Here is a 25,705-nt window from a genome sequence, read left to right on the forward strand (position 1 = left end):
GGCGCAGAGTGGTTATAATACCCTCAAGTGAGCTGCGCCTGCATACTCATAACAAAAAGCATATTTTTTCCTATAACCACGAGAGCTACACCGTGTTAAGCCAGTGACCGTCAGAAATCCAAAGTCTCCTTCATGGTGCCCCCCCATGGTTCATCCATTAGTGCTTTGGTGTGATCTGTCCTGAGCGCCAATTCAAAAATAAGGAAATACATAATCATCAGTTGTTCAACGATGAATCTAAGAGTAAAATGTCTACCTGAGTTCAAGAAAATACATAGAATGGAGCATATGAAATACACTCCACACTACGGGCTTATTCTGGCTACAGAATCGTGATGACTGATTTGCAACTTTCCCTTAAATACTACCAGAACAAAAGGCCCATAAACATTTATTCTCTGCCCCAAAACAGATACAGATTACAACTGTGTATGGGGGATGAGAAACCTCCGAAGGAGCTGTTCTCATGCCCCAAATGGTCACACCTGGTGTAGAGCAATGTTTATCAGATTTTGAAAGGAGACCGCCCCCACAACAGAAGCACAGAAGTTTTCAATATTTCTCATAATATAAGTGACTACTGTGAAATTGAGACCAATTTACCCATTGCACCGAGACCTTTAAAATGATACCAAACATGAAAGGGAAAAACAACATTGACAAGATATAACACTTATGAATATGGATATTCTTGCTTTTTGGGAAAGAAGAGTGAGGGAGGGGCAGGGGGGAGAAGGAGGAGGAAGGGGGTCGTAAATGATCAAGGAGATAAGTTTGGTCAAGGTAGTGTTATTATTTGTTCTCTTTGGAGATCTCTTCTTTAGATTAGTGTTATGGTTTTATTGCATGGTATCTGTCTTTGTGGGAGTTCCTAAGTTTTGGCCTCAGAATTAATTTCATAAGGAAATAAATTCACACCTTGCAGGGATTTAAAAAAAAACACTGGGTGGATTTTTATCATTATAGGATTCAAGTGGATGCACTTCCAACACACATTTATGTTCAAACATCCAATGACCCCTTTAAATGACAAATGCCCTGTTTTTTTTTTTTTTTATTGTATTACAATTTTTATTTTATTTTCTGTAGTGAGAACCATTAGATATGTTAGATAAATTAACCTAGCATGAAAACCATTTTAAACGCATAACAAAGTGATGATTTTGACTTGCTCCATCTTAGAGTAATATAGTAATAATAATAATAAGAAGAAGAAATAAGAAAGATTTAAAAAGTAACATATTTATATATCTTTAATATATTAGTCTATTTATGAATATTTTTATTTTAATAAAACATTTTTATCATAATGTATATATGAATGCATGTATAACACAATGGCATTTTTATTTTAATGTTTTTTAAAAAGAAAACATTTAATAATAAAATGTATTTATTACATATTAGTGTGTATATCAGTGTGTGTGTGTGTGTGTGTGTGTGTGTGTATATGTATATATGTATATTTAATGGTGCCTGAAATAATAAAATCACAAATCAGTATTTAAACTTTATTTCAGGCGTTGATCAATGACGTGTTTAAGCACTTTCTTTTCCCATTTGCTGGAATTAAAAATATAAAATAAAATATTTTACTTTTTAGGAATTCCAGACCCTATTTTGCACTCAACTCGTGAAAAATGCCAAATATACTCACACTATATGCTGCACTGAACCATAAACACAGCACTATTCATGTTAAGCAGTGTGTTTTCTCAGATACCGTGTGCATATGTTCACCTTTCTTCAGTTGTCATGAGTTAGTTCGCCTCATTTCAGACTGTATAATATGATGGAGAACAGATCCCAGCAGGACACTGGGTTGTGGGGTAATGCTCCTGCTGTGAGTTTCGAATGCACTGTCATCTCCAGCATTGTGTTTCATTGCACAGGTCATGCGGCCGGGGTGAGAGCAGTTGGCATTTGTTATTTTGCTGATTACAAGACAAATACCTGAAGCGACTGGTTTCCGTGCTTATAGAGAGAACTGACAGGCAAAATTAAAAAAGGATACTATAACCTTTAGAAATTAAGATAATTGTGTCATTATTTACTCACCCTCTTGTCATTCCAAACCCATCTTTTTATGTGTATTTTCATTTTTAGATGAACTATTCCTTTAATCTGCTCCTTTAATCTATTAACAGATGGAGAAACTTGAGGCTGATGCTCTCAGAGGATCTTTTATTGCTCAAAGATTGCTCTTTTAATGGAAATGTTAACAGTGTCTCAGATGCTTTTCTAAAATTTGTTAGCAGAGATAAAAATAGACACAAAATGTTGACATACAGTAATGAAGCTATACAATGTGCATAGCAGCTCAGATCTTTTTTTAGGTGCATCTTAAGTTCTTTTCATTGCAGACCTTTCTGAAAATCTAGATCAGTGTTTCTCAAATGATTTTGTTTCAGGTGGTGAAACCTGTTTTTTTCCCACCAAAACCTCGCGACACAGCTAAGTTTACTGGGCTCCAGAGAAAAATATGAGAAGCTGGAGATTTTAAGAAAGGTATAGTTGCTTCAAATGGATATACTTGCCTGATTTTTCATATTTTTATACTATACCTGATTTTTCTTTCCTGCATTTTTCACATTCTATATACACCAACATTTAAAAGTTAAGTCAGTAAGATTTTTAATGTTTTTGAAAGAAGTCTTTTATGCTCACCAAGCTTTGCTGCATTAATTTGATTAAAAAATACAGTAACAATTCTAATCATTCTAATATGCTGATTTGCTGCTCAAGAAACATTTGTTACTATTATTAATGTTGGAAACAGTTGTGTTGCTTAATATTATTGTGGAAAACGTTTTTTTTTCCCCAGGATTTTTTGATGAATAGAAAGTTCAAAAGAAAAGCATTTATTTAAAAATAGAAACCTTTATAACATCGTAAATGACTTTACAGTGACCTTTGATCAGTTTAATGCATCCTTGCTGAATAAAAGTAAAAAAACATTTGAACAATAGTGTGTGCTGAAGGTTTTGCCACAGTTAGAGAGGCAGTGACCGAGAGAATCTCTGACTCCAGCACAGCTAGACAGAACTTAAAGAAGACAACACTGTCTTATGACTGATCAGAGACTGTAAAGCCCAGCCGGACCGCTGTGATCCGCTCCGCTTCTCTCCACATGATGGATTCCTGTTTGTCCAGATTGTACAGCCTCTTAATTCTTGGACTTGGTGGTGGAACAAATTCCAGCTCGTACATCAGCCACTTTCAAAAGAAACCTCAAGACTCCCCTATAACTAGACCTCGGACAAATATATACAAACCTGCACTGCAACAATCTGTATTTGTTGTATTATGTACAGTACAGTAGGCTCTTGTGTTGGTAGGAAAGCATAGAGACTATTCTAGTCACATTTACTCACAGTGAACTGTGCAAACTAATAATATGTACACAACACGTTAACTGTAAAACGTTAACTGGTTACTTTTGGCAAGTGATGGTTTAATGATGGTAAAATGGTTAATGATGGTGAGTAATAGTGAAAAATGTTTACTGCTGGTTATAGATGGTTCAGTGATGGTGAATGATAGTAAATAATTGTGTGTGATGGTGTATTAATATGACTGATCAGTGTTGGGGAGTGAGTTAGTAATGGTAAATAATGATGAATAATAGTAGGACTGATCACTAGTTACTGGACTGCATGCCATTAGAAACTGGCAATAGAGTCTTCAAAGAAACGGCATTGAATGCATTATGCAGATTGGTGAAAAACTGTGCTCTGTTGGAGAATGATGGTAAATTAATAGTGAGTGATGGCTTATTTATATGATCCCACTTTATATTAGGTGGCCTTAACTACTATGTATTTACATTTAAATTAATCATTTGATGCAATGCACTTATTGTGTACATACATGTTCTTATATTGTACTTATATTGTTAATAATACCTTTATGTAATTACATCTGTAATTAATTTCTGTAATTACATTTACAATTACACTGTTGACCCATCCCTTACACCTTAACCCACCCTTAAACCTACCCATACCACCAAACCTGTCCCTAACCGTACCCATATCCCACCTCAATAGCAGCAAAAGTGTTTTTCAATACAATATGAACACAATAAATACACTGTGCTTATTTTTTGATGTAAGTACATAGTAATTAAGGCCAACTAATATAAAGTGTGACCATTTATATTTATGATGTCAGGTGTTGGAGAGCAATATTAGTGATGATGAATAACAGTAGGATTGTTTACTTGTTAAAGGACTATGTACCACTATTAGAGTCTCACAAAATCAAAAAAGACAAAAAATGCATTGAATTGTTGAAGTGTTAACTGTTTGTGAATGATGGATCAATGATGGTGAATAATGGTAAATAATGGTTTATTTATATAAATGATGTTCAGTGTTGGACAGCTGTATTAAGTATAATAATTAATGCAGGATTGTTCACTAGTAAATGGATTATAAACTACGATTATAAACTCACAAAACAAAGTAAGATGAGACAATGCAGTAAAAGCATAATTCTAATTCATAAAAAATTGCGGCGTGTCCACTGAATGATGGTAAATAATGGTGAGTGATGTTTAGTGTTGGAAATCGATATTAGTGTTAATAATGAATAATGTTAGGATTGGTAGGAATGGTAGAAATACAATTAAAAACTCACAAATCAAAGGAAATCCCAATTGGGGAATAGTGTATAGTGTTGGTAAATGATGGTAAATTATTGTAAGTGGTGGTTTATTTGTATATATGATTTTTAGTGATGGAAAGCAATGTTAGTTGTTATGAATGTGTTCACTAGTTGATGATTATAAACCATGGTTAAAAACTCACTAAACAAAGAAAGAAAAGAAATGCATTGAATGCATTATGCCAGTTGGTGGCAAATTGTGAAGGGTTAACTGGTGGTGCGATAATAAATAATGGTGACTGATGTTTTATTAATATAAGTGATGCTTAGTGTTGGAGAGCAATATTAGTGGTGATGAATAATAGTATGTTAGTTATTTGGATTCTACACCACAATTAGCATGCATTATGCCAATTGGTGAAAATTTTTGAATAATGTTCAATTTTGGTGAATGATAGTAAATAATGATGAGTCATGGCTTATTTATGTAAGTGATATTCAGTTTTGGAGAGCAATATTAGTGATGCTGACTAATGCCATGATTGTGTAGTTAATGGATTATAAACCACAACAAGAAACTCGCAAAACAGTTTTCAAAGAAATCGTATTTAGATTGGTGAAAAGGTGATTACTGTTGGTTAATGATGGTAAATAATGGTGAGTGATGCAATGAATAGTGGTAGGATTAATCACTAGTTAATAGACTATAAACCAAGATTGAAAAGCTCACTAATCAAAGAAAGACAAGAAAATGCATCATGTCAGTTGGTGAAAAACTGTGACATGTTCACTGTTGGTGAACGATGATAAATAATGAGTGATGGTTTATTTATGCAAGTGATGTTCGGTGTTGGCGAGCAATATTAATGATGAATAATGGTAGGATTGTTCACTAGTTAATGGATTCTAAACCACTGTTAGAATCTCACAAATAAAAGAAAGTCAAAAAATGCATTGAGTGCACAATGCCAACTGGTGTAAAATTGTGACATGTTCACTGTTGGTGAATGATGATAAATAATGGTGAGTGATGGTTTATTTATGCAATTGATGTTCAGTGTTTGAGATCAATATTAGTGATGGATAATGATAGGATTATTAACTTATATAAACCACGGTTTGAAACTAGCAAAAAATAAAGAAAGACAAGAAAATGCACTGAATGCATACCACAAATTGGTGAATTTTTTTGAATAGTGTTCGTTTTTGGTGCAATGAGGGTAAATAATGGTGAGTGATGGTTTATTTATGTAAGTGATGTTCAGTGTCGGAGAGCCTTATTAGTGAAGAATAATGGTAGGATTGATCACTAGTTAATGCATTAAAATGATTGTAGAATCTATTACTGTAGAATCTCACAAATCAAAGAAACCCAAAAATGCATTGAATGCATAATGCCAATTGGTGAAAACTGCAATGCAAAGCGTTGAGGGTTGAATGATAGCGTGTGATGGCTTAATAATGTGAATGCTGTGCTCTGATGTTCAGTGATGCTGGTGTCTCTCAGTGCAGGTGATTGTCAGCAGCAGTGAGGGAATCACCGCTCTCCACTCTCACGCTCCTCCAGAGCTCCACAGACCTTCATTACTCCAGTCTGTCGATGTGAGACGCGGATGACAAAGTTGAAATCGCAGGTGCACGAATCGAACCGTCCATTTGCAGACGTCGCGGCGAAGAAGAGGGATTATATCGCGAGCCATTCTGTGATGGTGAGTTTGCGCTTCTTCTTTCTTCGCGTTTCTTCAGTCATTGATCGCAGTCTACACTGAATGCGGGCGACCTCCGTTCGCAATAATACACGGTAGTGAACGGCGCGTTTCTCGTTCGCTTCACGCGTGTTCCTATGGACGGATTAATTACTAATATGAGATGAGTGAATATTTAGAGACCGCAGAGATTATGGGGCTTGCTTTGTTGCATATACGTTCAGTTCAGGAATTTAAAGATGAATTGTGGGTTATAATGTACAGATTCATCCACATTATCACTTTAAAAGGATGCATCTGAACGCATCCAAAACATGTTTGTCGCAAATCCTTGTTGAGCATGAGCTGTTTTTCATGTAAACTGCAAATGGATGAGTCTCATGAAGCTTCTCCAGAATATGTCACATTTCACCTAAAAATTCAAAGAAAATAATACGAAATTATAGTTGCATAAATATCATCACATTTCCACTGACTGTAATGCAGAAAATAATTATATATTATTTAAACAATAATATTATTAATATGTATCAAGGCTGTTGTTTGATGTACTACCTTCAAAGTCTACTGATTTTAATATAAACAAACTGACCAGACAGGATGATTTAATTACTCTGTTACAGTAATGAGAATCTAATGAGAGCTATCACTAAGAATAATTACAGTATTACAGCCAAACCTCAAAAGTTAAACATCGTGAGACTTAACAGTGAAAACTAGGGAGAAAAATGGGTTGAACTGTACTGATAATGATGCAATACATATATAAAGCCAATAACATTATGCGTTTTTTATTTTTTATTTTGGGGTGAATTATATTCCAGTTCACTGATATGCACCTCATGAAGTAAACTTGTGTGTCTTGAGCCAGAATTTGTTTTTTTTGCCAGTGTCATTTACAGCAAAGCACCTGTGTAAAGCCAATAATCAGCCAATTCTGATGGTTTCTCTCGTGCATTAGGTCTGTTGTCTCTCTCTAACGCCTCACACCATCATCAGTAAATCAATCCAGATTTCTGCAGTGAATATGAAGGCATGCAGTGAGTCACAGCACACGTTAATGCTGCCTTCACATTCATGCAAAACAAACCCAACCACTGTACATTCCCATTCAAATTACTGCCTCAAAATGAATCAGATTTTTAAAAAGTGCATGTATTGCAATGACCTTCATTTTATTCAGGAGCCTTACACACCTTTGACCTTGTAATGTTTTGACATTATGAACCATATTAAGTCATTTAAATTCATTAGGTGCTGAAAATGTGGTGCTTTTCTCTTTGTGTTACAGTGTTGCTTTTTGTGTTGTGGAAAAGATGCATCACCGTTAATGTAGCAATACAGTAGATCACAATAGCATTAGCGGTATAAAAATACACAAGAACATGCAATGTTAAATGACCGTTATTATTATTAGCAGATGCTGTTGTGCCTTCAAGAGCACAGAGCCCATTCAGAAACAGAGCCGCGTTCAGTCCTGTGCTTCTCATTATGATGGTTATCAGAGCCACAGTGTGTGTTTTGCATCCGTAAAAAAAAACCTTCTGTTTGATTGACACTCAACTGTCTTTCTCTCCTTGAAGTGCCTATTTGTTTGCATCCCACAAGGGTTACAAAAATAGCACGGAGAAGAGAGAGAATGTGCAAGAAGAAACATTTAGACGTACATTTTACTGAAATTGGAATTTCTTGACTTGAGAGCTGCAAAGCATTCACATACCAAATCATCGCATGCTCATTTGGAGGAAAACAGTGTAATGTCTGATTCTTTTCGGCACTGAATCGTCTTGTTTTTCTGAGCATGCAAGTTAGGAGTTCTGCAGTTGCATGTAATTGAATCACTGCTCGCTTTTGTCTATGTGTGTGTTTTATTCCCTATGATTCATCCATTTATTCCTTTTTTTTGGGAGCTAATAAAGATGAGTAAGACAGCGGGGGCTCGCAGACCGTTCGCTAGCCTCGCACAGGTCTCATCTTAAGAGATTTTATACCTCCTTAGAATCACTGTGGATCAGTAAATCTGGCCGACACACATTTCCCGTAAACCCCTGCCCACTCACCCCTCCCTCCGCGGCGGCCCTGCGCACTTTCAGCGATCAGAGATTTGATTATTTTGGATGGGGTTGTATATAATAAAGAATGTAAGGGTGATTCGGTGTTGTTGTGGGTCCTGACTGAGCATCAGCCACTGTGCAGCAGTATATTACAATGTGGCCAGTAGTACTAAAGCAGCTCTGTGTCTCTGTGTGTGTTTTAAAACAATGTTCCTTCTCTTTAGGCTTTATGAGGTTGTGTGTGAGATCTCTGGGAACAATCGTGAGCAGAATGCATAGACACGTGACAAGAGAGACCTTCCTCGTCCTCTTCCTCATCATCAGCCTGGTAAGAGCAGAGACGGGCTTGTATTTGTGTGCTTTGGGCCTGTATTCACATGGATTTACATGATTATATTTTACACATGTGACCATTATTGAAGTTTGATGAGGCAAGAATCACTATTACAGTTGCTTGTTTAAAGTTAGTTTTTGAACAAACCCCTAACCCTCATTATTAAACTTTGGTTATCATGATTTTGCCTAGCAGATGATAAAATAACCATATTTATAGACCAGAGACTTTAAACAACCATCCAGAAAACCCTAGAAAGCAGCTACCAATGTCCTAGCAACCACTCAGAACACCCTAGCAACCACAAGTGTTATTTTAGTATTATTTATATACTTTACAGTTTGTTTTGAATTTGCTTTTTTTTTAATACTTTCAGTTTTCAATTTAATTTTAGTTTCATTTTTTGTCAGTTTTATTAGCTTTTGTTTACACTATTACTATTTAGGTCTCATTTATTTTTATTTCAGATTTAGTTTTTACTAATTTCCCTTTTCCATTTTTATTTATTTATTTTTTTCATATTTTTAGTGCTTAAACTTATTTTACTTCGTTCCGAAAGCAACATTTCTCATAGTTTACTTAGGGATTTTTTGGTAGCACTTTACAATAACCGTCCTTTCTTAACCTTAGTTAATGCATTAACTAGCATTACCTAGCAATGAGCAATACATTTGTTACAGTATTTATGAATTTCCGTTAATGTTAGTTACCACATAGCACACACCACACACCTTAGAAACAGGTAGTAACACTAAAACAGAACTAGTTTTTGTATTTTCTGTTTGAAGTAGCAACGTGAACAGGCAAGCTGAAAATACAAAAAAAAAAAAAAAAGTTCTGTTTTAGTGCCAGTTTCAAAGCATATCTGAAAGGTTGACTTTTAAAAGAAGAGGAAAAACACATCCTGAGGTTTTGTGATAACTGTTGTGAGATAAAGGTCATGTTAGTTCTTGGTAATTTCCCTACAGTGAGGTAACAAAGAAGAGCATCTCGTCTTTAATCAAAATGAAAAGAAATGCCGTCTGAATGATGGGAATGGAGGGTTTGGATGATTTGCATAATAAGTCCATTTGAAAAAATTGCTCAAATGTTGCTCTTATATAGTTTATGTACAATTTATGTAATTTGACCTGTTTCTGGGAAGGTTTTTATTTTTGTTGGAATCCAGACCTTTTTAGATTGGTGAATTTGAGGTCTGACCCATGACCCCTCCAATTTAGGCCTGAACGTACCAAAGGAAAGGGGGTCAAGTGTATATATCTAAAATATTACATTTTACATACAGAATTTTAGGACTTTTACATAACATTTCAGTAACCACAAACATTAGATTACAAGTTACTCAGAGTGTGTATTTTCAGTAAATTGCAGGAGGAGGTAACCATAGCAACAGTTGGCTGCTCAAGTGCTTTCCATTAGGATCAATGGACAGTTGATGACGCAATGTCATTATTTGGCACTTTATTATAGATTATATTAATCCCCGTCAGTTGTGCTGTATAATTCACACCCGACTACAGACAAATCATTGTTTAGAATTTTTGACACCGCATTTGTTGTTTATATCTGTGCATGTTAAAAGAATTTGGCAACAGAAGTGTGTTCTAGAAACCTCAACTCCACACATTTCTATACAATTCGAAGCATATTTTACCCAAAAATGAAAGTTTGCTGAAACTTTACTAACCCTCAGGCCGTCCAGATGGGTTTGTTTCTTCATCAGAACAGATTTGGAGAAATGTAGCATTCCATCACTTGCTCACCAGTGGATCCTCTGCAGTGAATGGGTGCCGTCAGAATGAGAGTCCAAACAGCTGATAAAAACATCACAATAATCCACAAGCAATTCACACCACTCCAGAGGATTGACAGATAGCACTGGTGACGTAAAAGTAACCTCCAGAGGATCCACTGGTGAGCAAGTGATGTGATGCTAAATTTCTATAAATCTGTTCTCATCTAAAATAATTCATCTACATCTTGGGTAGCCTGAGGGTGTTTTATAGGACAACCAGTTTTAGCTGGATTTTTACAGCGACGGACATTCAATCCAACCCAGTAACAAACCCTATAGATGTTACAGACAACTTCTGTAAAAGATAAAGTCTGTGAAAGTTTTTTTATTTACCTCCAGAGGGATAAATAGACAGGACCAGCACAGATTTTGCAGGCCGATTTTTCATCTGGTTTATATGCAGGCAAGTTATTGTTATTGGAAACATTTTTGTGGCGCAAATGTATCCTGTTTGTTGCTGCTGTTTATTCATCCTGCACTTGTGTTGTTCTGGTTTATTTAGGTGTTTTATCTGTTTGTTGATTCAGATGTGGCCCATACATTCAGAGTTCTCCAACTGTGTGATCAAACGTGAGGAGGAGAGATGCTTGGAGCGAATTGCGCTGCACAACCCTAAAGATGACGAAAAGTTTGGTAAGAGAGAGAGCAAAGGCTATCTAACACATTTACAGTGTCTAGCATATACAGTATAATATGTATACAGAGTATATGCATGGAATATTCAGATGACCAAATGTGGCAAAATGTGAAGTGTACATCTAGTATGGAATTCTCTTACATAAACCAGTGCGTTTGATCTTCCAATTACAGTGTGAAAGATAACAGCTAAAGATTTCCTTTTCTAGAGCAATTTTCAACTGCATCAAATAGTGCGAGCCGCCTCTTTTGCACATGTCTGATTCACAGTGAACCGTGAACTGATAGTAAGAGCATTTTTGTAAACACAGATTTTGACTAATGGGGCAAAATATAAGTTACTTTAACCCTTAAAGGTGCAGTGTGTAGATTTTAGCGGCATCTAGCGGTTGAGGTTGCGAATTGCAACCGCTCACTCCTCCCTTTAGAGAAGCTACGGAGGCCGATACAGAGCTAAGATGTCGTAGTCTGAGACAGCAAATAGTAGCCGGCAATGAGGTTTATTCATTTATTACAAAGGTAAATTAAGGAATTATATTTACTTAGTTATTCAATAAATTGATATTTTATTGCGAATATTATTGTTACTTGTTCATTGTGTCAGTGTTTTATTCGCAAGAACAACAGTGACGAAACGTGCTCTGTTTGTCCTTTAAGGGTTACTGTACAAACATGGTGGCGACTTCCATGTAAGGGGACCCGCGGTGTATGCAGATATAAATTGCTCATTCTAAGTTAATAAAACCATAACGGTTCATTATGTAAGTTTTAAATACACCCTCTAAAAGCATAGTTTTGTATATTATCGCATTTCTGTCAATAGATCCTCCTAAATATTACACACTGCACCTTTAAAGACTTGGAACATTTTTGGGTCACCTGACATGCCTGCACTTTTCTTTGTTTTTTAAGACCTATTCTATCAGTCAGCATCAAGTGCCATATATCGTTATAAACAGCAGAATTTGAAGTTTCAGTCAAGCTTATTTAAAGACTTTTGTTTTCTCTAAGAATGAATGAATTTCCAGAATTTTAAGAAAAACGCAAGCAACAATTTTTTTTTACTGTGCACTCAAACTGAAACTTGGATTTTTTTCTTTAGAAAGTTGCATCTGGGTGTTTTACACTTCCAAATAAAGTTTTGTCTACATATAACTAGGGGTGTCCCCGACTAAGGATTTTCATAGTCGAATCGGAATTTTCGAATCTTGCCGATAGTCGACTGATAGTCGAATCATATGTTTGGGGGCGGGGCAAAATACATTACCAAGAGTCAATTCACACATTTGACAGCCATAAATACTGACGTTAACACACAGGGAAAATGTGTAACAGACGCCTCGCAGATACAAACGGAGTGAATAATGTTTTATGTTTTGATTAAAAGATAGTTAAGTTAACATTAAACTTAAGTGAAACCCAAAGAATTCACAACATTTTTCCAATAGTGCTCTCATTATAACGTTATGTATATGACAGTTATATGTTTATATTAATGTTCTGCATTTTTGTTTTGAGCTACGCGCGCTGAAGATGACCAGTAGAATGAAGCATATGATAGCAGGTTTTTAATCAATGGGATTTAACTCATTTATCTCATATAAAATACGCTTCATTATTTATACAACATAAGGTTAATATAACAACTTATAGGCTATCTGCACAAAATGCCCCGATGCATGAACGTCTGCGCGGCTCTGAATGAACTCCTTTTGTGGACGCGTTCTTCACGCAACAATGTGCAGAAACACGGGAATTATACTCTAAAAATCTCTGTCAGACACGGATTATGGAAAGTGAAACTTAAATCTATAGGGGTGGTTGGATTTATTCACGCACGTTAAAATATTTATTTAAAGCTTTTTTTCTTTTCAGATTCTTATTTACAGCATTATCATAATAGGCTGTATATTAACTTATTGGGAGAAAACCGGTAGTTCTATGTGAAATCAGACATTTAGCACCCCCATATAGCCAAAATGGCATGATCATAACACCCCGCGAATATTCGACTGTGAGATTGAGAGTCGAATCAGGCTCCTCGAATCGAAGCATTGAATCGTCGACTATTCGGGGTCACCCCTACATATAACATTCCCCAAGCAAATTATAGCCATTTATTACAATATTGTTATAAGCGATTTTCAGTGAAAATTGTTTACTAACAATATAGATGTGTCAATATCTATATAAAAACGTTTAGGGAGTAAAGAAAATGGAGTCAGTGTTATATAATATCAAAACACAGTAAAAAAAGTGACTTTTTTTCAGAGAAATATATTTTCAATCTGAGTATGAACAACAACAAAACAAACCGCGCAGCTAATAGTAAAAACAATTGCACAAATTCTTCTGCAACAAAAATACAAACAGTGCAAATGATTCACAGACTACACACAAAATGAGCGAGATATATAGAGTGCAACAGAAAAAATTGTGAAAATGATCTTTATAAACTATATAATTATTGTTTACATAATATAAATAATATAAATGGATCGATCCGCTGGCTGTACTCTGCCTCGGAATCGATTTTACCGAAGACATGAATTCCAGTGCTTTATTCGATATGTAACGCTGTTTCATCCTTGTTTTTGGTTTGTTTTATGTCAAAGTACTCATTCCTGTTTTTCTGGGCTTTTTCAGAGAGTTCTCTCATGCAAATGTGTTATTTTGTGTTTGTTTTCATGCACGCACGACAGACTTTACTTTCACTTTGCATTTGTTCAAATTTCCAATGAAAAATCCTAAACGGTGGTTCAAAAGACCAAAACCTGTGTTTATTGTTTGAATATGGGACAGTTTGAACCAATCTGGGCATGGGGGTGGGACTAAGCGTCAACAATCGTTTCTGTTTGGCTGTTATTGTTCGAAATGGACAAAATGCATTGGATTTTAGCTGCGGGCAGCTGTCTCGATCTTTGAGGGTTAAAGGGCACCTATTATGCCCCTTTTTACAAGATGTAATATTGGTCTTGGGTGTCCCCAAAATGTGTCTGTGAAGTTTCAGCCCAAAATACCCAACAGATCATTTATTATAACATCTGGAAAATGTCATTTTTGAGGTGTGTCTAAAAAAAGAGCTGATTTGAGTGTATGGCTTTAAATGCAAATGAGCTGCATAGTCCCTGCATATGCTTGCAAGACACTGTTGGAAACTATAGCAATGCAGGGCTGTCAATCAATCCCCGTGGCCCGGCCCTCCGAGATGTGACGTCACACTGCAGTGAGAATCAAAACGGCAGGCCTAGTGAGACTGACTTGGTTTAAAGGGGATTTAAAAAAATGGTGGATTTTTATCATTGTAGGGTGATTACAATAAAAAAAAAAAAAATTAGTTTTTTATTAAAAGAATTTTGTACACAACTGTTCTAAAGTTTGGTATCGATAAGATATTGTTATTGAAAGAAGACTCTTATGCTTACCAAGGCTGCATGTTGAATATTTTTGTGGAAATTGTGATACATTTTTCTTCAGGATTTTGTGATAAACAGAAATTAAATTTAAACATTATAAATGCCTTTACTGTCACTTTTGATTCATTTAATGCATCCTTGCTGAGTATTAATTTCTTTACTAATTTTACTAACCCCAAACTTTTGAATTGTGTAACTAAATTGCATTTTAGTCTCTGTATATTTGATTAAACTGAAGTGGGATACATGAATTGACAACAAACACTCTTATTATTGAAACTCTGTTGTAATTTTTGCATACATATGGCTTTATTGGACTGTGTAGGAGCATGTAATATGCCAGATGGGGATGTCAGCAACCATTTTTTTTAAATGATTCATTGAATTGAACAGTTCGATTCATAGAAGTGATTCGGAACTGTTAGAATGCAACATTCCATCTAGCGTGTTCTCCATTCTGTCTTCCCATCTCGCTCTCAGTCCTTCTTCTGAAAGAATGAGTCACGATTCTCCATCTCTCCCAGAGCCTCAATATACTAAACGAACTAGAACTTGCGTTCATTGGGTTCATTTCGCTCGGCGTGTACTAAATGTGTCATCCGTCCCCTATAGAGGTATTCAGGTATTGTGGTAAACAGGAAGCAGGGCTGTGACACCTGTCAGCAATTACAGAGAAGAGGAGTTATTTTTGTGAGAGCTGGAGGACTCATCCAGCGGGATGTGGATAAATGGGCCGAGAGGAAGATGGAGAGAAAGCACTTTGACTCTGACTCATGTGTTTGCAGCCTCAAGGACGCTTCAGATAGTTCTGACTGTTTGGAGCAGAAAATAACAGATTATAAGGTGTAAAACAGCTTGAGTAGCTAGAAAGACACTTGGGGGCGAATTCACTGAACAGTAAAAGTTTTACATGCGGAATTATTTCAGTGCCAAAACCTGCGTGTTTTTCAATAACCAACCGCAATCCAAATCCAGATGTGCCGTAGGTTGTCATTGCAATTCTTTTCAGAGCAATCAGTAGAATAGAGTCTTATTTCAAAAGGCAATCCTTTTGTTTGTTTGTTTGTTTTTTTCAGTTTGATTCAGCAGTGAGTGGGTGAGATTTTTTTTTATTGTTTTTTAGTCATTTTAAAGTGTACAAAAATGGCAAAATATCTGAGCCAGAAGATGTGCAGGTTTAAATGTACTCTACCTGTCAAAGGTAAAAAAAACAATATATACTTTTATTGAGCAAAGATGCATTAAATTGATTAAAAAAATTTACAGTAGGCATTTATGATGTTACAAAATATGTCTATTCCGAATAAATACTGTTCTTTTTAACTTTCTGTTTAGCAAAGAATCCTGGAAATGGGAAATATATTAATGTTTTCAAAAAAAAAATGTGATTAGCACAACTGTTTTCAGCATTTGAACAAGAAATGTTTCTTGTTAAATCGGCATATTAGTGAATGATTTCTGAAGAATCATGTTACACTGAAGACTGGAGTAACGGTGCTGAAAAATTGAAAATGCACTGTAAGATATGAAGGAAGCTTCATTTTAACAGACCTGATGAGAAGAGGGTAAAGTGTTTGACTATTTGTGTTCAGACATCTCGTCTTTCAGCCTCGCTTCAAAGCCATTAAATTCTTGGCAAATTTTAGCCGTCCAATCAGCATCCTCTGGGGGCGGTTAAGCTAATTTGACGACAATAGTGCCCTCAACCGCAACGGAGAGCAACATGCTTACCAGCAGAGAATTAAGTGTCAGTTTCAAGATATCTGCAAACCATTAAAACGGCAGTAATTAAAACCCATGTTAAACTCAAAGCTCTCATTGGTGGGGAAGGAGTTTGTGCAGTAGCTGGAATTTATACCTTTAAACGTATTTGATCTATTGACATGATATAATATGAAATATTTGGTTTGAATTGTGTGCTTGTGCTGTTTTTCTTTAGAGTGAATGCTGCTTGCTTTCTATATTTTGTGCATGTAATGCAGTGACCTTTTTGCGTGCGACTTTAACGTCTCTGTGTTTTTGAACTGGCAGTATTTTGGAGGAATGACCTCTGTGCTCAGCCAGTTTACATCTGCCTCATTGATCCTCGTCCTCTTCCTTTCCTTAAAGCACAGCAGGCTCATCGCTGCGCAGACAGAAAATCATTCAGCCGGAAATAAAACAGCCATGTTTGCAAGAAGGGGTTGAGAAAGAGATTGACAGATGCAGGCAGAAAAAGCAAAAGTTTGTGGGAGAGAAATTGAGACAAAAGAGAAAGTAAGCGAGAGTGGTACTAGTGTCATATAGAACATGAACATAAGCAAAATAACACAGATATGAATAATCACTGAACTTTTACGTCACCAGTGCTGTTTGTCAAAAAAAGAAAGCAGTATGAACTGCAGTTTTTTTATGATTTTCATTTTGATTAATTATTCAATTGGACTGCCAAAAGGTCAGATATTTTACACAGAATTGGGTTAAAAATGCTAAATAAATACAGTACATATTTATTTTCATGTTGATGATACACTTGTTGAATTAAACATGCAGTGTAATGTGACAGTTATTTTAGTATTATTTATATACGTTTTGTTATACTATTATAATATTTTATTATGAATAGTTATAATATGAATATATTATTAATTATAATGTTCCTATATTATTGTAATATAATAATATATTATAATATTAAAATATATAATTAATATTAAAAATATATAAAAATATGATATTAATATTTTAAATTAGCTTTTAATTTAAATAAAGTTTTCCATCACAGGAACAAATTACATTTATTTATTTATATATATATATATATATATATATATATATATGTGTGTGTGTGTATATGTATAACTAGAAAACAGTTTTAAATTACAATAATATTTCACAATATTACTGTTTTTACTGTAACAATCTTATTGCAAAGGTGACAAATGGACACCACATTTAATTCTGTGACAATGTTATTTTAGTATTATTTATATACTATTAAAGTTTTATTATAGTATTCTGGTATCTATTAATATTTTGAATGAGCTTTTATTATTTGTTCCTAGGTTTCATTTTATTTTTAAAGTTAAAGTTTTATTAGTTTTGTTATTTTTTATTAGATTTTGAATATTAAAAATATTTTATATAGCTTAGTTTTTATTTCAGTTTTAGTTGATTTTAAAACTTATTTTACTCATCAATTTTCAGTTTTGTAAGTGTTTTCATTTCAAATTTTTCATCTAATACTGATATGTTAATTTATTTCATAATATATTCTAATATCTCCTATATAATATATCCTCTAATATATTTTAAAAATCATTTTTATTAGTCTCAGTTAACAGTAACAACAAGACATGATGTATGATAATATGACATACTTATTGCATACTGAATGCTTCTTTGCATGCAATTTTTTAGTAAGCATAGTGTGTTAGTATTCTAACATCTGTTTTAAAATGTTGTTTAGTATGAATGAAGCTGTAATGTTTACATCCTCAGGGCTCCTGACGCATCAATGACGTCACACTTTGATTAGTCTGTGAGTCCAATCGGCAAAATCTCACCAATAAATCTGATTACGATCTAGCAATGACCTTTATATGGCAGTGAGTCAGTCTGAGCACATGTGTTCATCTGAAGCTGTTTGCCGCTAGAAATGATTCAGAGAGGCAGTGTTCGTGTCAGTATGAACACTTTTATCTGCATCTGGTTAGTTCGCTATTTCTTCATCTCTCTCTCTCTCTCTCTCTCTCTCTCTCTCACTCTTCCGCTGGTTTAGAGAGCTCTCATTTGGCCTTTCAGATAATTGGCTTTGTGTCCGGACCGATTTGAGATGTGTGCGAAAGAACATGCGCCATCAGACAGACAAAACCTACTGCTCTCCACCTTCACTTCGCATATTCACTCGAGCTAGAAATAGCAGACAGGCTGCAGACGGAGAAACCGAACGTCGCTCTTGAGCACCAGCGTAGTCAGAAATGTTCAAGTGGGTGGGCCTACATAAAACTGGGTGGGTCAGGTGTGAGGCATATGAAAACTGCATGTCAGTTTGCTAACAAAAAATACAGCACCAAGGTTCATTACACAGTACTTCTAAAGCATGCATTAACATTAGTAATTTGTTATATCAATGTTCATTTCTAAATTTACTAATAGGACATTATTCAAATTAAAAGTTAACATTTAAAAAGTTAACATTGTTAACATTTGCCTGAGCTGGTTAACATGTAATGGTAAAGTGATATATTTAGTTTCGTTTTTTTATAAAGTTAATTTATAGAAACGTTTGGAGCACTTTTTGTTCGTTAAATGTAAGTTTTTTTTTTTTTAAGTAACGACCAAGCGGCCAGCGGCAGACAGTGAGCTGATCATAGCCTATATGTTTGATCAATTTAGCCTTCTCAAATCATCATTGCCTAAAATAAAATCTATAGATATAAACAGTTCAAGCATATCATAATGTTAGTTTAAATGTTTGAACTATATAAACAGGTGCATATCTAATCATTTGAGTGAAGAGTGGAAGCTGAAGCGCACTTTGCAGGACAGGGAGGCACCAGAGCGATCACTTACATTTTTTTCTTGATAATGGAAACAACTTAAAATACGCCGTAATTTTTGCTCAAAAAGGTAAGAGCAATACATCATTCGGAACTGTAAAGGGTCTACTTTTATTTGTGTGCATTCACAATATCAACAAAACGTTGTGCTTTTATAAAATAAATAGGAAAACAGAGGATGCGCTTGCCGTCTCGTCTTGAATGAAGCGCTTCACAATGATGAACCGAAACTCAACGAATTGAGTCACAGATATGATAAATATATCTATAGAAAGCTTTAAATTACTACTTTTAAACGAAATAATTCAAATCGAAAACAAAAACTCTTTCATTATGTAATCCGTAAAGATGCATTTCTCTCTAAAGTCACGTCCAAAGAGGAGATGGCGAGTAATTTTTCATCACCGTCTAAAATATAAAAATAATGAAAAGCCTAAAACAGGCCCGATTATGTTTTTCTGATTTTTATGTTGCTCTGCTCTGAATTCCTTAAAATTTAAAGGATTTTCGGCAACGCAATTTTGTCTGATATGTGAATTATTTATTAGCCTATTTTTTAATCCATGCAGCAAATGCTTTAAATGACTTTATTGCATTCCAGATGATTTTAAAGAACTTTTCACTATAAATTTTACGGGTAGCTTGAATGTAAAAAATTAATCGTTGTAGTCTAACCCGATCTCACGAAAGTGCGTGTAGCCCGATTTTCTCTTTCTATTTGACGTAATGTTTACAAGCAGAAATTGACTTTGGCATGCAAAAGACTGATAAATTCATTATTAATGGCATGGCTGGTTCAGTTGACAGAAATACAGGACACACGGGCCTATAATTTACTGCTGAAATGTTTGCGGGGCAAATCTCAGGTCAGTCTGAGCACTCATGGTACGCACAGTGCGTACATACACCTGCAGGCGCCACTGCCTAGCCTATAGGAAGAGGGAAACTAAGAAACGACCTGTAATTGACCATGAAAACAAGCGTTTAATATTTTTAATAAATAAAGTTACGTTTATAAATAAAATAAATAAGACGTTTATTAGTATCGTTTAATAAATTACATCCATTTGGAAAATTACAAACTCTCATTGGGTGAGCCACAGATGAAACTGGGTGGGCCTGGGTGGGCCCGCTCTAGAGACTTTAATCAAACTAAATGTACAGCATCTCGTTAATCAGGCTCTTGGCCAAAGTAACTATGGCTTCATTCCTTCCTGTGAGTTAGCAAAACATCTAAGCACATGTTCATGAATTATGTTATTGTCTCAGTGATCAATTCTGTGAAATGAGCTGGGGAGAAATGTTATTTTTCCTTGGAGAGTTCGCAGAGGAAAATGATTGCTGAAGTTATGATTCAAATGCAACAAATATCTGAGTCAGAGTAAAATGAATCTGAATAGTAGCCATTTATTCATTTGTTTGTTCACTTTTTATTTAGGTTTTATATTTATTTGTTTATATAGTTAGTTTCCATTTATAGTGACAATATTGAGATGCAACAGTATTATTTCATTTGTTTATTAGTGTTTGTTCATTTTTATTATTGTAATATTTATTTGTATATTCATTAATTTATTCATTCATTTGTTAGTTTTTATTTAGTTTGAGTTTGCAGTGTTCATATTAAGATCGAATAGTATTCATTTATATAATTTATTTACATTACTTCATTCATTCATTCAATCATTCAGTCATTTAATTAGTGTTCACATTGAAACTCGAAGGTATATTACAGGATTTATTTATAGAATCTGAATAGTATTTATTTAATTATTAATTTTATTTAGTTGTATTTATAGTGTTCACACTGAAACTCAATAGTATAGAATTTATTTATATAATCTGGGTAGTGTTTATTTAATTTTTTATTTATATTGTTCATATTGAGACTCAATAGTATTTATTTAATTTATATATTTATAGAATTGTATTTACATTCATTCAGTTATTCATTATTTATTTGTTGAATTTGGTTTGTATTTATATTGTTTATTTTGGAACTCAATAGAATTAATTATAGAATCGGGGTTAGTTAGAGGTCTCTGAGCATAGTTGAAGACAATAATATTTCTTCTAAAACCCTGAAGATTTTTCCATTTGCTGTCTACAGCTGAAATATAAAGGTTTCATTCTCGATTTTTATCATTCAGTAAAACTAAACTGTTTACAGAAACAGTTACCATTTTAATGAACAGAAATAGACACATCTGTACTCTAAATCTGCCCACAATTCATTCCGAAATCTGTTGTCGATGTTCTGACACTATCAGGTATCTCCACATTTTTTCATTCATCTTTTGCATCATTTTGCTGGTTGCCACCAGATTGAGTGAAGAGTCATTTCTGTCATTAATTCCAGAATAATTTCAGTAATGAGCTGAGGGAAACGAGGAGTCAAATGCAATTGTGAAAGTGATGGATTCTGATCCATATCACCTATTGATCACGTTGAAGTCCTCGGGCAGGAACCGCTGCTGACGCCCCCTGATGGTCACAGTCACGCTCACTTTGGCGTCCTCTCACAGGCTAATCTTAGAAAGACTTCAGTATAATTGAGAATTAAACAGAGACATCTGTTATAGTGTCACAAGTCCAGATGTAATTTGGCTTTATATGCAAAAGAGGATATTATCGGTACTGTGGTACAGATATTGTTTCAGTTGGCAATACCATGATATTTCATTGTCTATTTTATATGCTTTTGAATTATTATTGTAATTCTATGCCATGCTATTTACTTGGCACTCTAAGGAAGTTCAAATAAAACCATAGTAACTGTCCAAAACAAACAGGCCTCTAATCTCTGGTAAAAAATAGTCCCAGCAAGACAAACCTAACTAGCTGCTGTGAGATGTGAGGTGTACTAATGTTGTTTGGTGGTGTTGTTTTCAGAGTGTCCGTGGGAGTGGGACAATCTGACCTGCTGGCAGGCGGCCAGTGTCGGCGAGGTCGTGAAGGTCAGCTGTCCCGAGCTCTTCGAGTTCATGAGTCCAGAGGAAGGTGAGAGACATTGCACTCTGACATTTTTAATGCATTGCTGCTAATATAAATTATAATAGTAATATAATTAATTATATTCATATAACTAATTATAGTAATATAAATGAAAGTGTTGGTAACACTTTACAGTAAGATTCCATTTATTAATATTACTTTACCACAAATATTTAGCAATAGCATGAACTAACAATGACAAATACTTCTAAAGCATTTATTAATCTTCGTTAATGTTAATTTGAACATTTACTAATACATTATTGAAATCAAAGGTTTGTATCTGTTAATATTATCTAATGGATCTGAGCTAACATTACCTAACAATTCTGTTTTTATTAACTAATGTTACCAAAGATCAATAAGTATTGTAATAAATGTATTGCTCGTTGTTATTTAATGTTTGTTAATGCATTAATGGGGCCTTATTGGGACCTTATTATTTATGAAATTTTATTTATTTATTCATTTGTGTTTGTGTTAGAATATATATATATATATATTGTAACGGGTCGAACGAGACGTGAGATGTGCGGATCCATGCGCAAAGCTTTATTCACAAGCATGGTCATACACAGGCAGGGTCGAGCATTAGCAAACAAATATGTAGAAGGCAAGACACAGAATATTCCTAGGGCTGGCGTAGGTCATTGACCGGTGAACACAATCCAGAGGGGTAATCCAGAAACATGAGCAATAGTCCAGGCGAGGTACAAACAGCAGGCAAAGGGTAAATCCGAGATACACAGACAGGAAACAGGAAACAAGACAACACTTTCCACAAAGTCCGGGGCAGTATCTGAAATCGCCCCCTATACCCTCAAATAGTGCAGCATTTAAAATGTACAATATAAATAAATGTTATTTTAATATATTTATTAATATATTATGTAGTATATATTTATTTATTATAATTTATTTTAATTAACAGTCCTGTGAGGGAAAAAGCTGGATTTTCAGCATCATTACTCCAGTCTTCAGTGTCACATGATCCTTTAGAAATCATTCATATATAAACATACAGTAGAATCTCTATGTACGACCATGAAACATCTTCAAAAAACATGGTATTACCATGGTACTTTATTTTTAGCGAGCTGAGCATGTTGAGATAAATAAATAATATAAAATAGAAATGAGTTAAAGATATAAACATAAACAAGAGTTGCTGTGAAATAAAAATTTATTTTCAAGTCAATCTTTTGAAGGTTTTGGTTGTATTTGTGGTTTAGTTCAGGTTTAACAGCAACACTGTTGAAGCAGGCGTAAGATCAGCCTGAAATCTCACAGAAACACTGAACGTTAGGCTTTACATGAGATCGTGAGTCATTATAAATGTACATGTGCTGTATGTACTCTTTTGTTTTTGTGGTTCTGCTGACAGCAGTATATTGCAGCAGCTGCTTACAGTATGTTTAAAGTGGGAAACATGTTTGATTTATCGTTGTTCTGCTTGTTGCCTGGCTGATTTTCAGGACTCGGCATTATCAGCAGAAACTGTACGGAGTTCGGTTGGTCTGAAACGTATCCGCACTATGTTGATGCCTGTGTCGTTGGTGACAACACAACCAAACCTGTGAGTATCTCATCTGACTGAACGATATAAATCATCTGGAGACAAGCTCAGAACAACTGTATACTGAGAGAATATGAGGGTCATAAGCACCATAGTCATTTAGGAGACCATTGTCATTACAAGAGTAATAAAAATTCAAATTTATGGTCCACCAATATGACAGATTCTTAAAATGATACAATTTTGTAATCTAACTTTCTGATTTTCGCAATTCTGACTGAATTGCAAGAATTGACAAGTTTTTTTTTCCTCCAAGAAAAGACTTTTTTCTTGCAATTTCTGACTTTTCTTCTCAGAATTGCAAGTTTATATCTCACAATTGCGAATTATAAACTTGAAATTACAAGTTAATATCTCAAAGTTTACATCTCACAATTCTGACTTTTTTTTTTTCTTTTCAAAGAATTTCAAGAAGTTGGAATTGTGAGAAGAAAAGTTGCCAGAATCGCAAGATATAAACTCACAAGTATTTTTGGAGTACTTGCAGTTCTCAGAATTGGGAGATAAAAAATCTGAACTGCAAAACTGTGATTGTGAGATAAAAAGTCACAATTACCTTTTTTAATTTTTTTTTCTTGTCGGAAAAAAGCATTCAAAGAATTGCAGAAACGGCAATGTAAGAAAGCAAAAAGCTCTGCTAAACTGCTGCTAACCAAGACTAATGTAGTTTTCTCTTCCCTTCCCAAGGACATGTACTATGCGTCTGTGAAAGCTCTCTATACGGTGGGCTACAGCACGTCTCTGGTGTCTCTGACCACAGCTATGGTCATTCTGTGTCGCTTCCGGTCAGTTTAACATATACTGATGAAACTCTAAGTACATGATGCATGTCAAAACTACTTTATTGCTAGTGATTTAATTATGTTAGGAAAAAGGAGTATTTTACTAGAAATATTAACTGCAGTACAAAACTGCGACTTCATTTTCTTCATGCAAAATATAATTTCTTTTGTTTCTTTTTTGGTGTGTATTATCACCCAGACATGAGATTGGCCTCTTAACTTTTTGAAGTACAGTTTCCCAATTACATTGAAAAAGGATTTTACAGCCTGATGCAAATGAAGAAGCTTTTTGAGTACTTTGTTTTCTTTAGTTATTTAGAAAAGCATCTGTTTAGTGGTGCTTTAGAGTGATCTGAAGAACCTGTGTATGCTGTACATTATGATAAGATGCCAAGGGCTTCAAAGGAGCATTGATGAGTGTTTGCACATTGATACAGACCCTCAGCTGCCCACCTGAACACATTAGAATTTCAGTCTCCTAACAACACCGTAATCCTGCCTTTGAACATCTGTCAACAGCAAGCTTCACTGCACCAGGAACTTCATCCACATGAACCTGTTTGTGTCCTTCATCCTGAGAGCCATCTCTGTGTTCATTAAAGACGGGGTCCTGTATGCTGAGGAGGACAGCGACCACTGCTTTGTTCATACTGTGAGTAATGCACATGCACCAATGCACATATTTTGTTTTGGATTAAAGCTTCACTAAACCTTTTTAGTTTTATGCCTGAAGAAATCAACATGACAAATTTATAAAAAATTATGTTTAAATGAAATTAATTTAATATGTTCTATGTAGTATATATATATATATATATATATATATGTACAGTGGGGCAAAAAAGTATTTAGTCAGCCACCAATTGTGCAAGTTCTCACACTTAAAAAGATGAGAGAGGCCTGTAATTTTCATCATAGGTATACCTCAACTATGAGAGACAAAATGAAAAAAAAATCCAGAAAATCACATTGTAGGATTTTTAAAGAATTAATTGGTAAATTCCTCGGTAAAATAAGTATTTGGTCACCTACAAACAAGCAAGATTTCTGGCTCTCACAGACCTGTAACTTCTTCTTTAAGAGGCTCCTCTGTCCTCCACTCGTTACCTGTATTAATGGCATCTGTTTGAACTCGTTATCAGTATAAAAGACACCTGTCCACAACCTCAAACAGTCCAACTCCAAACTCCACCATGGCCAAGACCAAGAGCTGTCAAGGACACCAGAAACAAAATTGTAGACCTGCACCAGGCTGGGAAGACT

General features: G+C 34.8%; 1 protein-coding gene across 4 annotated transcripts in view; it reads left to right on the top strand.

Annotated features, from left to right (window-relative positions):
• Positions 1–6,076: 6,076 nt before the first annotated feature.
• adcyap1r1a (adenylate cyclase activating polypeptide 1a (pituitary) receptor type I) overlaps positions 6,077–25,705 on the top strand; it is a 36,426-nt gene continuing 16,797 nt past the window's right edge. For all 4 annotated transcript variants that reach the window (XM_058756066.1, XM_058756041.1, XM_058756051.1 and 1 more), the window contains exons 1-7: positions 6,077–6,317; positions 8,593–8,696; positions 11,025–11,130; positions 21,983–22,090; positions 23,560–23,660; positions 24,348–24,445; positions 24,962–25,094. In XM_058756066.1, the coding sequence (XP_058612049.1) occupies positions 8,598–8,696; positions 11,025–11,130; positions 21,983–22,090; positions 23,560–23,660; positions 24,348–24,445; positions 24,962–25,094 (645 nt within the window). In that variant the 5' untranslated portion in view covers positions 6,077–6,317; positions 8,593–8,597. The remainder of the gene's footprint in view (positions 6,318–8,592; positions 8,697–11,024; positions 11,131–21,982; positions 22,091–23,559; positions 23,661–24,347; positions 24,446–24,961; positions 25,095–25,705) is intronic.

This window comes from Onychostoma macrolepis, chromosome 02, assembly GCF_012432095.1.
Source record: "Onychostoma macrolepis isolate SWU-2019 chromosome 02, ASM1243209v1, whole genome shotgun sequence".
NCBI classification, from domain to species: domain Eukaryota; kingdom Metazoa; phylum Chordata; class Actinopteri; order Cypriniformes; family Cyprinidae; genus Onychostoma; species Onychostoma macrolepis.